Raw genomic sequence first — 14,958 nt, 5'->3', positions numbered from 1 at the left:
ACTCCTGATGAACATTCTAATGCGTCATCATTTGTGGAGAGACGCAGCAGGAGCAGGAGACAGCCACAGAAGAGACGGTGAGACGACAAAGTGGAAAAACGGAGAAGGAAGAAGGTAAAAACTTGCCGATTCTGTTAAGAAGTCCTGTGTGAAGCCGTCAGCTCTTCATGGGCGGGCTGTAGCCGTGTAGAAGGAATAGAAGAGGATTCAACTCAAATTGGTCTGCTCTTGATTCACTCTTGATTCACGAGGTGGCGGTAAAGTCGAGGAGTTCAAGGAAACGTCGCCAAAATATTGTAGTAAAGAACACCTGGAGACAGCAGTTGACTTTAGTAGGTTTCTTTATTGTAGATAGGAGGTAGAGTAAGAGCAGACCATCCACCGCAGCAGCAACCGGTAAACTGCCACAGTGTGGAACATACAGAGAGAACATAGAGTAGAACATGGAATATGGAATATGAGGAATAAGTATTCTTAAAAAGACTAGAAAGACAACCAACAAAGTACTAGTAATGTACTACAAACATCCCCATTATTACACATTTAACTAAACGTTTTAGTTAAAAAAATATAAAATACCCCGAATCAAATCCAGTTAACTGGGTAAGCTTATCAAAATGGAAATACAAAAAATAAAAACACAAACCTGTCAATGAAATGTGCCTTTGACTAGCTACTTACATTTGGTGACTTTTAATATTGCCCTGTCACCCATAAACGGTTTACTCCCGAACATTCACCATTTTGAACATGTTCATGCCCTAATTTGGCTTTAATGTAAACCAGGGCTTCCCCATAGAGAGCACATTGCACTGGACTTTCTGTGCCTTAAGTAAGCGTCTTTGCCAATTAGTGCTTAACAGCTCCAATTTATTTTTGTGATTCAAGATGAGCTGGAGCCTAATAGGGCCGTAATAAAAAGGGCAAAAGGCACGGAGAGCCAAAGGAGAGATTAATGAGCTCTCCCACTTTCGAGTCTTTTTAACCGCAGAACTGTTGCAACCACTGACACTCATCAAAAGCTTTGGCTGCGAATCCTGCTCGGGCTCGACAGGCTCCGGTGGACATCTTCAAAACCAGGAGCATGGCTGGGGCAAGAGCTTCTCCCCGTGTGTGCCGGAGACAACAAAGCTCCCGGGATCAGGTAATGAAACTTCAGCGCTCGCCCCTTTGAAATGTATTTACAGGCGGCTGACAAGGGCCACATTCAGCTCTAATTGTGTAGTCAAGGCCCTGTCAGGACTTCGGAGGCCGCGCAGTGCTGAAGCACCGCCATGACTGGCATTTCACTCAAAAGCCCTCAGCGCGGGTCCTCGACGGCTCATGACATCACAAAGGGCACTCCCGAGCGATGCCTGCGTGGCATCCTGCAGCATTTTAAAAGAGAATTAGCGCTTTTAATTATGGCCTTGGTATGAAAGGAACCATGCATGCACCACAGGAGACCTTTGATCGGGTCATTTCGCCAGCACAATGCCACGGAACTGTGACTATTCCTCGTTAAAGGGCCTTTTTCTTCGTGAATGACTCACCAGTGATCCTTGAATGCAGACAAGCTCCGTACCCGCCCTCTTCATTAGGGAGCATGTCTATACAGGACGCTATATAGTGTGCGCAGTCTGGAAGTTGCACAATTGGAAGGAAAAGAAAACCTACAGATTCCTGTCTCTCCTTAGGATGTGCTAAAGGGCCCAAGGTGACTTTATTCATTGAACCAGGCTGCCATTAATTAACTGTCATAATAAAATAACAAACTATTATTTACATGTATTCTCCTCTTCTCTTTAGCAGGAAGTATGAAAGGCCCTTGTACGAGTGGGGAAATTATAGAAATCTCTGGAACCTCCTTTTAAACACTTTGGCAGCAGGGGCCTAATTATAGGGTCCAGGCCGGGACAAGAGTAACACACAGAAATACAAACATGAAAGTAATTAGGTAAAAAAAGAACGACGTTTACTTAGCAACCGAAACAAACGAGCACCAAGTCGGCTTGCTTAAGTAGCAATATGACTGACAATAATATTTTTAGCAGCACAGCCTTTGAATAGTTTAAAACTCAAAATATATAAAAATACCAATATGACTTTTATAAAAACGTCTAGAGGTGGCTCTGTAAAAAGAAAAGGAAAAAGCACATTGTTTTTGCACATTATCTTAATAAAATTCACCTGACAAGCCCATTGGAATATTTCCAATTAGTTCATAAAATAACATTATTAAACGTATTTCCGTTTTCAGCATTAATGATCTGCTAATTTCTTTGATTTGTGAATTAAAAAAAAATCTTACTTTTCTCTCATATCCTCTGTAAAAAAATATTTATATTGGTATGTGGTGGCCAACCTGTACAAAAAAAGTCCATGGTCTTATTAGAAAATTGGCACACAGATCCTTCATACGTCTGGCCAACAGATGCTTTAAATGCCTGGCCTTATAAACCTGCTTTCATTTTTTTCAGTCTGCGCAATTCGTCTTTTAGGTGGTGTACGGCCTGAGAAATGACTGACGACTGAGGGTCATCAGTTTCCTTGGCCAGATAGAGGGTGAAATGTTTGATAGTTTCGGATAGCAGCGCTTCCTGATCCGTGTCCAACTTTCCTAGACGCAACATCCTCTCACAGGCAATTGCATAGTTTTTGTGCCAGTTCACGGGATGTGTTTCATGTGTCTTAACCAGTTCCTCGTACAACTGAAAAGAAAGACATTTACATGCACATTATATATTATAGAAATACATTTTACATATAAATGTTTTATACTGGAGTGTTTTTACCTTGCTTAAAGCATATCAAACCAAAATAAAAAAAGTCACAAGAAATAACAAATATCACTAACAATTACTATTCATATAGCACATACAACCATCTAAATTGTCTTCAGGAATATGAATAACGGTTATTGCCCTCTATTGGAGGAGTTAACAACTTTTCATGCATGCACGCCGCTAAGAACTTTAAAAATTAATTTAGCATGACGTTCCCGGCCCAACTAATAAGGGCCCTGCTAAAAGTAATTGTGCATAAAGAGGAGACATGACAGTTAGCTTCAATGCTGACATTAAGGTAATCAGCACACATGCCATTTAATTTTAAACCCGGCAAAAATACAGACAAGCCCCAACTGTACCTATCGACTTTTTGTCCCTGCTTCAGACTTTCAATGCACTTAAAATAAAGCAAACCGTTGTTTTTTATCAGCATCATTTGAAAAATAAAGCTTTTTAATGGGCCGAGCCAATCTATACAAGGGGTTAATATGTTTGGTTATCCAACTCAATTAAGTGGTCGAAGTGGGTGGGATCTGAAGGGTACTAAATGCCCATACTTTTTGAACTTAGAAAAACAGTTCCTCTACTTTTTGTGAGAAGACAACCGTCCCAGGACGGTGAAATCAGAGTTGAAATGCTATAAGACAGGGAGTCTCCTGTGCTGTGAAACCAAGGGAGGGGCAGACAGTTAAACAAGCCTTCCTGCCATGGTGCATGCTGCTTAATAGAAATGTAAATGTGCAAAACGGGTTAACCTGTAAATGTATAGGGCGTTGCAAGCCGGTATTGGCTGTAACTGATGGAATCACTTGAAGCTTCCTGATGAAATAATTATTCTTTTTGAGTTGTATTGCAAGGGAGGAGTTCCCAGCTGAGCAGCAAAATGTGTGCTTTTAATGGACAGTTATAAAAAAAAATGCACTATGTACAGTTTTGTTGTTACTAAAATCGATATTTTAGAAGCACTTTATCTTAAACCTTTTTATGCATTTTGTAGCTGCCTATCTTATACTGTGTATGATGCGAGTTTACAATAATGACTTACATATTTACAGGTCTTTCTGTCACAAACAGGAACCTCGTAACACTAAACGCACACATATCACTGTTCTTCACTGCACAAACCAGGATTCATTTTAGTGGCCCTCTGGTTACACAGCCCGTCCACCACCACCCTTAAGTGCCTTATATCAGAGAGTGAACTGTGTCAAAAGGATAGTGACTTCCCAGTGTGGAAAAAAGGAACCCTCAGGCACCCACACATGGTAGGTAGCCATGTTTCTTCATCGGGTTCCTGTGGTTAGTATGTGTAAGGGTATAATAAACCAAACAGGTGCAGATTAAAATGGGTGTAGACCACTCCCTCGACCAACACTTTTAATAGAGGGGTGATTCGAACCCAATTAAAAACAGTGTGAATCTAATGACAACAAAGGGTTAAGTAAATTTGAACCCCTGTCCTAAAAATCGGTCGACATGTTTCAACTTTAGAGTCCTGTTCGACCCAGCATTCCTCAGGACCAGTGGTAAATTCTCTCCCAACGGGGCAAGGCCAGCACTAAGTAGCCTACTCACATTGGAAGGAAGATAATCAGCTATACATATGTGTTTTTGCCAACTTGTAATCGCTGTACTGATAAAAACTCAGGTGCACAACCTCCGTTCTATGAGGGATGTGGAATTCAGTGTATTTTCCGACTTTCTCAAAACACAGGTATAGGCAGTTTTTTGCCTCAGGATTCGAATGATCCTAAATGTAAGGCTTCATGAGTCCGTGGTGGGGGAATTCTTCACGTCAGCATTCGCTAGCTGGCGGCTCCCCGCATGGTACCTATTCCGGTCTCTTCCACGACTCGAATACCGTTCCTTTACATTTAGGATCATTCGAATCCTGAGGCAAAACACTGCCTATACCTGTGTTTTGAGAAACAGTCGAAAAAAAACACTGAATTCCACATCCCTCATAGAACGGAGGTTGTGCACCTGAGTTTTTATCAGTACAGCGATTACAAGTTGGTAAAAACACATACGTGGAGGAGCTTCGCCGGCGATCAAGATGGCCGCGTGAGCTCGGAGCTCCGAAGACCTCCCGATCCTCCGCAATAATCCTGCGACCCATCCTGTCCCACGATGGTGGGAATCGATTGCTAAGCCGGTCCTGATGCGGCACCCGCTTTCGGAATGAAAATCTGACATTCCTGGACTCAGTTAGCTCGACGGACCCCGGAGGCTCCGCCCGCGTCACTGGCGACCGTAGAAGGGTACAGCGGTGTCTCCACATGGTACCTCCTTGCCTACGCTTCGTCTTCCCGATGGGTGCGTCTGATCCTTGAGCGCCTTGCTGTGCGGTCTCAACACAAGACTTTGGAGATACCGTCGTGTGCATTGTGCATACTATACTAGACTTTTTCACCCCTGGAGTCCCCCCGCCCCGAGAGTGCCAACATGGCGGGCAAGGGTGGTCCGGACATAGGCAAGTCCCAGCGGATCAGCAGGAAACCGTCCCAGTCCCAGTCCACCATTCCGGAGCGATTCTCCCAATCTAAGGGATCACCGGTACTGGCGGGTCGTACTAAAGACTCGAGAAGGGATGAATCACCGGACGACTCCGAGATAACACTTCGGGACGTCATGGGAGCGATAACAGGGGTGAAGACGGAGATGCACACTCTCCGCGAGGAACTGTCCAGCAAGGTTGACTCCCTGAAGATTGAGTTAAACCTCATCAGGACCGACCTCGGGAAAACTAATGACCGGGTGAAATCGCTGGATCTCAAGACTTCCAGCCTGGTCACTGATGTGTCCGATGTACAGATGGAGGTGCGCGACCTGAAAATGGCTAATGGATTGCTAGCGCGTCGACTGGACGAGTTTGAGGGTCGCGCGCGGCACCAAAACGTACGCATCACCGGAGTACCGGAAAAGGCCGAGGAGGACTCGACTGAGCTCTTTGTGGAAGAACTGGTGGTCAAGAACTTGGCACCGGGGGGCCTGAGTAAGTTCTTTTCGGTGGAGAGGGCCCACAGGATCCCGGGTGGGCCGCTGAAATCGGGCGCCTCCCCTCGCCCCATCATCGCGAGGCTGTTTAACTACAGGGACAGAGACGCTATCCTGCAAGCATCGAGGTCCGCGGGCCCTCTCCGCTTCCAGAACTCTGATGTGAACTTCTTCCCGGATTTCACCCAGGCGGTCCAGAAAAAGCGCCAGAGCTTTACGGGGGTGAAACGGAGACTGAGGGAAATGGGCCTGCGTTACTCCATGCTTTATCCTGCCAAGCTCCGCATCGAGCGTGACCACCGGACCTTCTTCTTTGACTTCCCAGATGAGGTGGGGCACTGGCTTGATACCCTGCCCCAAGAACGACGTGAACCGGCCGACCAGACGGAGGAGACCACCGAGGGCGCGGAAGCACAGGAATAATTGTTTGGTGACTTGACTTTCCGAGAGCTGGGTCGCCGTAAGGGGCTTCAGCTTATGACATTGCTGCTGTAGGTTTGACTCGTTTGTATTTAATATGGGGGATGACGGGGGGGGATGGGATGCCTCCTTTCTCCTCTGTGGGCTTCTTGTAGATTAGTTAAGGGGCGACAGGCACACTGCTAGTTGGGGTGGATTACAGTCTAATGCAGGGGTGCAGGGTGGTGGGTAGTTGGGGTGTGTTTTTTCAACTTCTTTCCTTGTTTTACTCTTTGTTCTGGCTGAGGAACCACTGGACTGAGATGTTAACGCTGTGGGCGCTATTGTGGGTGGGGGTGGGGGTGCGGAATGTCCTTGATGATGGGGGGTAAATCTCTTAATTTGTTGAGCTGGAATGTGAACGGGTTGGGGGACCGTATTAAGAGGGGTGTCGGGTTGCAAATGCTCAAGCGCTGCTCGCCTGATGTGGTTTTTCTACAAGAGACCCACTTGGTGGGTCATGCCTGTAAAGCATTGAATAGACGTGGATACAAAATGGTGGCACATTCGGGGTTCTCCTCGGGCTCCAGAGGGGTGGGCATCATGGTGCGCACGTCCCTCCCGTTGGAGGTGGAGTCTGTACTAGCTGATGAAAGAGGCAGATACGTGGCTGTGGTGGGCAAATGGGAGGGCCGCACGCTAGTTTTGGTTTCGGTTTATGTTCCCCCGGGGCTGCAGGAGACTACTTACAGGGACCTGGGTGGCGCCATTTTAGGTCTCCCCGAGGGATTATTGCTGGTGGGAGGCGATTTTAACTCTGTAGTCTCGGGGGACTTGGATCGTTTTCCATCCAGGGATCTCCGCCCTTCCCAGTCCTGGCTGCCTGATTTTCTGAGTTCCATGGGGATGGTTGATTGCTGGCGATTGTTACACCCCACCCAGCGGCAGTATACTTTCCTCTCGGGTGCCCACGGTAGCCTTTCTAGAATAGACTATGTCCTCACCCCGGCGGCCCAGGCGCAGTCTGTGTCCACCGCGCGTCTCTTAGCAAGGGGCATTTCGGATCATTCCCCGGTCTGGGTCTCTTTTGACTTCCAGATTCCTGTGTCTTCGCGAGTGGCTCCCATCAACCCGTGGTACTGCCGCGATCCGAAGACCAGGGCACTCCTGACTAAAGCCATGGACCGGTACTTCGCCGAGAATACTGGCTCCGTTGACTCCGCCGTCTCCCTTTGGGAGGCCTTTAAAACTGTGCTGCGTGGGGAGGCCTTCTCCCTGATTGCGGAAGCCCGCCGTCGCCGGGATGAGGAAGTGGTGCGGCTTGAGTCTGATCTCGCTGACCTGAGTTCCCAACTGGAGCTGGGCCCGTCTCCAGACCTACTTCACGCTCTCTCCCTCAAACAGTCCGAACTGCGGGCGACCGCCACTGACGCGGCGAAAGCCTTAAGCAGAGAACAGCAGGGCAGAATATATGACAAGGCGGGCAAACTCTTGGCGTGGCTGGATAGACGGGAGCTGGCGTCCCGGGTGGTCCCAGAACTGGTGGGTGAGGATGGCTTATCCCTGACGGACCCGGCGGCTATAGTTGGGTCCTTCGCTGAATACTTCGAAGGGGTCTACACCTCCGCGAATCCTCTCCCAGAGTCTGCTTCGGCCTCCTTTCTGTAGGACGTCGACCTTCCCTGCCTCTCGGATCTCGAACGAGACGACATGGACCGGGACCTGTCTGTGGATGAGGTCGCCCTGGCGATCCGTTCGCTGCGCTCTGGCAAAGCACCGGGTCCCAACGGTATCCCGGTCGAGCTTTATAAACTCAAGGCCGACGCGCTTGCTGCACCATTGTTAAATATGTTCCTTGAAGCCCGCGAAACGGGGGAACTCCCCCTCGACCAACGACTCGCCACCATTGTGGTGATCCACAAGGAGGGAAAACCGCGTGACTCGTGCCGGTCCTACAGACCCATCTCTCTCCTGAATGCCGAACCTAAGATCCTGGCCAAACTGTTGGCCAACCGGCTAGTGGGAGTGATCTCGGACCTGGTTCACCCGGACCAATCCGGCTTCATACCGCGCCGGAACACGGCACTCAACTTGAGACGGCTTCACGCGGTCATGGCACGTGCTCACTTGCTTCGTGAGCCCGCAGTTCTCGCCTCTCTTGACGCCACTATGGCTTTCGACTCGCTGGAGTGGAACTACTTGTGGGCAGTCCTAGCCAAATTGGGGTTTGGGCCCGCTTACATCGGTTGGGTCCGGCTGCTGTATTCCGCACCACTGGCTAATGTGGCCGTCAATGGTCGGCTGTCGGCCTCCTTTGCGCTGCACAGAGGCACCAGGCAAGGTTGTCTGCTCTCGCCGCTCTTGTTCGCCCTGGCACTGGAACCCCTGGCGGCTTGGATCAGGACACACCCTGATGTCTCCGGGATAACGTGGTCCCCTGGATTTGAGGACCGAGTGTCGCTTTATGCGGACGACATCCTCTTGTATCTCACCTCTCCCTGCCGCTCGCTCATTGTGGTTTTTGACCTGCTGGGGACCTTCGGGGCCCATTCTGGCTTGGTGATCAACTGGTCTAAATCCTCTTTATACACGTTGTGTGGAGACACACCGCGCCTCCCCCGAGGGTGCTCTATACAGATAGCCCAGCAGGGCTTCCGGTACCTGGGCATTTATGTGTCGCGAGATCCCCGAGCCCGTTACTCACACAATCTACTGCCACCACTGGCGCGGTTACGCAGGGACGTCGAGGGATGGAAGAAGCTACCGATTTCCCTAATGGGCAGAGCTGCGTTGTTCAAAATGATGGCGCTGCCTCGCTTCCTCTACGCTTTGCAGAACACCCAGGATCCGGTCCCGGCCAAATACTTTGGAGAGATCGAATCCTTGCAGCGAGCGCTGTTGTGGGATGGAAGACCACGAATTTCGTTGCTCAAGTTGACCATACCGTGCTACGATGGGGGTATCGCCCTGCCGGATATGCGACGCTACTACTGGGCGTCCCAGCTCGCGGCCATCAATCACGGCCTCTACGGCCCGACGGCCAGTCCAGGCTACGCCATGGATCGGTGGCTCGTGCAAGACGGTAACTACTATAGAGCATTATACTCCAGGTCCTTGGACCGGAAACTGACGGGCCCCACCAAAACGATGGTGCACATATGGCGCTTGGTCACTGACACTCTGGGCTGGAAAGATAGGGTTACCATGGCCACCCCCTTGTATGACTCAGACATACTGGGAAAGCTGTGGAATACTAAGGGCTTCGACAGATGGGACACCATTGGAATTTCTAAGGTTGGAGACATGATGGTGAGGGGGAGGATCAAGTCGTTTGAAGTGCTACAGTCTGAGTTCCAGCTGGCGGCGACGGAATATTTCCGACACGCCCAGCTTAGCCATGCCCTCTCCCCTCACATATCGGGAGAGGAAGCGATCCCTGAGTCATCACCCCTGGAGGATCGGGTGCTGGACGGTCACATGCCGGACAGCGCTATCTCCTTGACGTACAAAAAGCTTATTAATGTGAGAGTGGATTTGCTTGAGCGATTGAGACTGCACTGGGTGAATGATGGTATTGAGATGGACGACGAGGAGTGGCAATCAGCGGTCTCCTCCCCCAGAGAGGTGGCCATATCAGCGCGACTCCGCCTTGTTCAGTTGAAGATACTACACAGGGTGTATGTAACCGGCCCCAGACTCCTACATATGGGACCTTCAACGGATGACCTGTGTCGGAGGGGTTGTGGTATGCTTGCTACCTTCCTGCACATCATATGGGAATGTCCTGGAGTTGCCCGGTATTGGACACGAGTGCATGAGGTGATGGAAGAAGTGACTGGAGTGGCCCTACCGGCTGAGGCCCGGCGATGCCTTCTCAATGTCTGGTGTCCGAATGACTACAGTGTAGCCCAGACCCGTTGGGTCACCCTGGGCAACATGGTGGCCAAGAGGGACATCGCCCAGAAATGGGGTGCGCCTGCTCCCCCCTCGCTCAGTTTATGGGAAGCTAATATGGACTGGTGCATGCTGCGTGAGAAGACGGTGTATGTGGCCAGGGGCAAGCCTAAAATGTGGAGGTCTGTGTGGGGAGCCTGGAACTCCTATAGAGGTGATATTTGCGACCCCCCAGTAGAGATTGACCCTGATGTCCAGCTTTCCCCATAGGACCCCTTACCCGCAGTTCCAGATAGGTTATCCTGGTGTGCTACCCCCCACGTGCCTCACTGTTGTCACTGTTATTGTGTGCTGAATTGGGTGTACGGCCCTCGACCCCCTCCCGCTACACAAGTCCACTGCTTCTGTACCGTCCTCAGCCTTCCTTTCTCCTCTTTGACTCTCTTTCGTGCCTAGTGCACACCTCTTTCTCCTAGCCTTTTTTGAGGCTTTCTTATTCTTGGTTTATTTATTATTAAGTTCAATGCTATTGAAAATTAAACCTGATACTTCTGCGAACAGTATTGTACACGATTTTACTTGCTACCATGATGCTGCCTGGCCTCCGGGATGTATGGCTGAATAGCAGTGTACTTTTTCTACAAATAAAGGTTTTCCAAAAAAAAAAAAAAAAAAAAAAAACACATACGTATAGCTGATTATCTTCGTTCCAATGTGAGTAGGTTACTTAGGGCTGGCCTTGCCCCGTTGGGAGAGAATTTACCACTGGTCCTGAGGAATGCTGGGTCGAACAGGACCCTAAAGTTGAAACATGTCGACCGATTTTTAGGACAGGGGGTTCAAATTTACTTAACCCTTTGTTGTCCTTAGATTCACACTGTTTTTAATTGGGTTCGAATCACCCCTCTATTAAAAGTGTTGGTCGAGGGAGTGGTCTACACCCATTTTAATCTACACCTGTTTGGTTTATGAAATGCGTTACTTACCTGTAACAGCAGTTATCCAGTATTGGTGTCTTTCATAGAGTCACATGCCTGAATCATTCCCCGTCGTCGAGATGGGAGCCTCCGGTAAATAAAAAAGTAATGTCCTATAGACATACATAGAGAAAATAGGCCTAAGGGCCTCCCCTTAGTAGCCTTTCTTTGTCCTTATGTAAAAAGGACCAAACTCTCACAGTCAGCCAATCAGCTCCAACCTCCCTCTAGAACCTTCCTGGGAGGAGCCTCAGTCCCTCAGATTTTCGTACGCACCCAGCTAGGTTGGCGTAATATTGTCCGAGAGGGATGTGAGTCCTTCCAGGGGAGGCGGGAGGGTTGCATGTGAATCTATGAAAGACACCAATACTGGATAACTGCTGTTACAGGTAAGTAACGCATTTCTTATCCAGTATTTGGGTGTCTTTCATAGATTCACATGCCTGAATCAGAATAGCTAGCAGTTAGATATGCACATTTGTGAAGTAATGTCGCTCTGCAGTCATGTTAGACAATGCATATATTATCACATAACATGGAATGATATCATAAGTAAAATACCACAAGAGCAAAGAATGTGCATACCTGGATGGCGGGATGTAGGAAGGCTCACCTCACTGAAAGAGATGGCGAAGCACCGCTTGGCCCACTGCCGCATCCTTCTGAAGTTCGATATCCAGGCAGTAGTGTCTGGAGAAAGTGTGCGGTGACTTCCAGGTCGCCGCTCTGCATATGTCCAAGATTGGCACCCCAGCGAACAGTGCTGCTGACGTGGACATCGCCCTGGTGGAGTGAGCAGTAACATGATCAGTCAAAGGCCGTCCGGCCTTGTCGTGGCAGAATGCAATCGCCGAGGAGATCCATCTCGAGATGCTTTGCTTCGTGAGAGGCAGGCCCATTCTTGGACTGCTGTATGCCACAAACAGTTGTGAAGATTTCCTGATAGCCTTAGTTTTATCCAGGTAGAACTTTAGGCATCGTTGGAGATCCAAAGAATGCAGTGCCCTTTCTGCTGCTGTGGAAGGGTTCGCAAAGAAGGACCTAAGGACAATTGGTTCATTGAGATGAAAGTCCGAGGGCACCTTTGGTATGAATTTAGGGTTCGGTCTCAGCACCACTCTGTCCTGTCTGAACTGCATATATGGTTCCTGAATGGACAAAGCCTGCAGCTCGCTTACTCTCCTGGCCGATGTTAAAGTGAGCAAGAGCGCCGTTTTCCAGGAGATGTATTTAATAGATGCTCGATGAATGGGTTCAAACGGACGTCTCATGAGTTGGTTGAGTACTAGATTCAGTTGCCCTGTCAGAGGGACTTTCCGAGGCCTTGGAAAGGATCTGTAGAGCCCCTTCAGGAATTGCTTGACTAGCCTATTTGACCACAGAGAAGGTCCCGTGAAAGTTCTGGTGAACCTAGAGATAGCAGCCAGGTGAACCTTAATGGATGCATGTGCCAGTCCTGATTGTGCTAAATGTAGAAGGTATGGCAATATCTGTTCAGGGGTGACAGCGAGTGGTCGCAGGCCCTGGTCTGAACACCAAAGGCAGAACCTTTTCCACTTGAGAGTAGGTTTTGTTCGTACTGTCCGCTCTCGCTTTCGCCAGGACATCCCTGCAGTCCTGTGGGATATTTAGGTCACAGAACTCTCTGTGCTCAGGAGCCAGGCCGGTAACCTGAGCGATTGCAGGTTCGGGTGTTGCACCTGCCCGTTGGACATTGTCAGCAGGTTCGGGTGCCGCTTCAGAGGGATCGGTGTCCTGATGGAGAGGCAATGAAGATCCGAGAACCAGTCCTGCCTCGGCCAGAACAGGGCAATTAGGATCAGGGGACAAGGCTCCGCCTTCATCTTCCTGAGAACCCTGGGAATCATCAGAAATGGTGGAAAAGCGTACGCAAATACGCTGAACCAACCGATGGAAAAAGCATTTCCGAATGACCTTGGTTGGGGACGCCAGTTTGCGTAGTTTGGGCATTTGGCGTTCTCCTTGGTGGCAAACAGGTCGATTCCTGGGGCCCCCCATTCTGAGAATATGTGATCCAGCGTACTCTTGTCGAGCTCCCATTCGTGGGAGAGGGATTTCTGTCGGCTTAGGGCGTCGGCAATGGTGTTGTCCTCGCTCGGGACATAGTCCGCCCTGAGCGTGATCCCATGGAGTACAAGCCAGTTCCAGATCTTTTGCGACTCGCGTGGTAGAGTGAGCGAACGCGTTCCTCCCTGTTTGTTGAGATAGTGCATCGTCGTGGTGTTGTCCGTTCTGACAAGCACCTGGGAGTTCTGGATGCGTGGTAAAAAGGCATGTAGTGCTAGATACACAGCCCTTAGTTCCCGAAGATTGATATGGAGTTGCTTCTCCTGAATTGTCCATTTGCCGCTTATTCGGAGATCCTGGAGGACAGCTCCCAAGCCTTCCAGGGGTGCATCCGTGGTGATCACCAGAGGTGCTGCTGGAAGTAGGAATGGCAGTCCTATAGACAAATTCCTGTGATTTCTCCACCATTCCAGGCTCTTGGATATTTGTGGTTTTATCTTCACAATGTCCTCGAAAGAACCTGTACTCTGTGTCCATTGGTTCGTGAGGGCTTCTTGCAATGGGCGCATCCTGAGTCTGCAGTGAGGGATGATGAGTATACAAGAAGACATCATTCCTAGGAGTGATTTGTAGGTTCGAACTCTTAGGGACTTCCTTGATGCCACAGCCGTGGCCAGAGATATTATCCTGTTTTTCCTGTCCCTTGAAGGAAATGCCCTTGCGCATTCCGTGTTCAAGGTCGCCCCGAGGAAGGTGATGTTTCTTGTTGGGTTCATGCAGGATTTCTCGTGATTGAGAGTCAATCCTAGCTGGTGAAAGAGATTGGTGCAGGCGTTGGAGGATTTGGTCGAGCCTGCAGCTGAAGGTGCCGTTACCAGCCAGTCGTCGAGGTAGGGGAAGACTTGGTGACCCATTTGACGCAGGAAAGCTGCCACAGGTGAAAGGCACTTGGTGAAAATCCGCGGTGCCGATTTGAGGCCAAACGGTAGGACTTTGAATTGGTAGTGCTGCCCTGCCACCTCGAATCTCAGGAATTTTCTGTGCCCCTTGAGAATCGGGATGTGGTAGTAGGCATCCTGGAGATCCAAAGATGTCATAAAATCTCCTTTTTCCAGTATGCCTAGTATTTCTTGGATCGTCACCATCCTGAACGACTGACTCTTCAGAAAAGAGTTTAGTGCTTTGAGGTCTAGTATGGGCCTCCACTCTTTCTCCTTCTTGCGTATAAGAAAGAAGCTGGAATAGAATCCTTTCCCTCTTTGAGACGAATGAACTTGCTCGATCGCTCCTTTCTTCAACATCGCAGATATTTCCTGGAGCAGCAGGCGTTGATGTTTGTGCGGAAGCCTGCGGGGAGGGGTTGCTCCAGCCAACTGGCGGAACCTTGTCATTGCGATATCCATCGCGCAATCTATAGTTTCTGACGCCGATTCTCCACCATCTAGCAGAATCCTCTTTGGATGAATCTGGCAATTCCGACAGGTATGTGGCTATGTGTGCCCACAATTGTCTATGATAGCGTCCCAAGAGCGCTAGGGCATTCGCAGCCTTTACCATCATTGCCGACATTGAGGAAAACCTGTTCCCAATGTTGTCCACTCTTTTTTTCCCCCTTATCAGGAGGAAGCGACAAAGGGGCCGAAGGATTCCTGGAGTTCTTCTGGGTCGTCTATGTCACTACGCAGTCCGGCTTAGGATATCCTGTTAAACACGCCAGTGCTGTATCTGGCGCCCTATACCCCTTCTGACTATAGGTAATCGATAATCGGTAATGACCTTAATGCTTTCTTGAGAGGTTCTATGAAGTCATACAAGAAGCAGTCCTGTTCTTGAGAGGCAATTGAGATCTTAAAACGTTGAGCAGCCTTCTCTACCACCTTATAAGAGATTCCAGA

At 49.3% G+C, this 14,958-nt stretch overlaps 1 protein-coding gene across 1 annotated transcript in view; it reads right to left on the bottom strand.

Annotated features, from left to right (window-relative positions):
- Positions 1-1,674: 1,674 nt before the first annotated feature.
- The window catches only part of TMEM260 (transmembrane protein 260), a 645,490-nt gene continuing 632,206 nt past the window's right edge, over positions 1,675-14,958 (bottom strand). The window contains exon 16 of the mRNA XM_086937970.1: positions 1,675-2,690. Within this exon, the coding sequence (XP_086794096.1) occupies positions 2,433-2,690 (258 nt within the window). The 3' untranslated portion in view covers positions 1,675-2,432. The remainder of the gene's footprint in view (positions 2,691-14,958) is intronic.

The sequence above is a fragment of the Lissotriton vulgaris genome, chromosome 9 (assembly GCF_964263255.1).
Source record: "Lissotriton vulgaris chromosome 9, aLisVul1.2, whole genome shotgun sequence".
Classification (NCBI taxonomy): Eukaryota; Metazoa; Chordata; class Amphibia; order Caudata; family Salamandridae; genus Lissotriton; species Lissotriton vulgaris.
The sequence above is the reverse complement of the archived record's forward strand: the minus strand, read 5'-3'. Positions and strand labels throughout refer to the sequence as shown.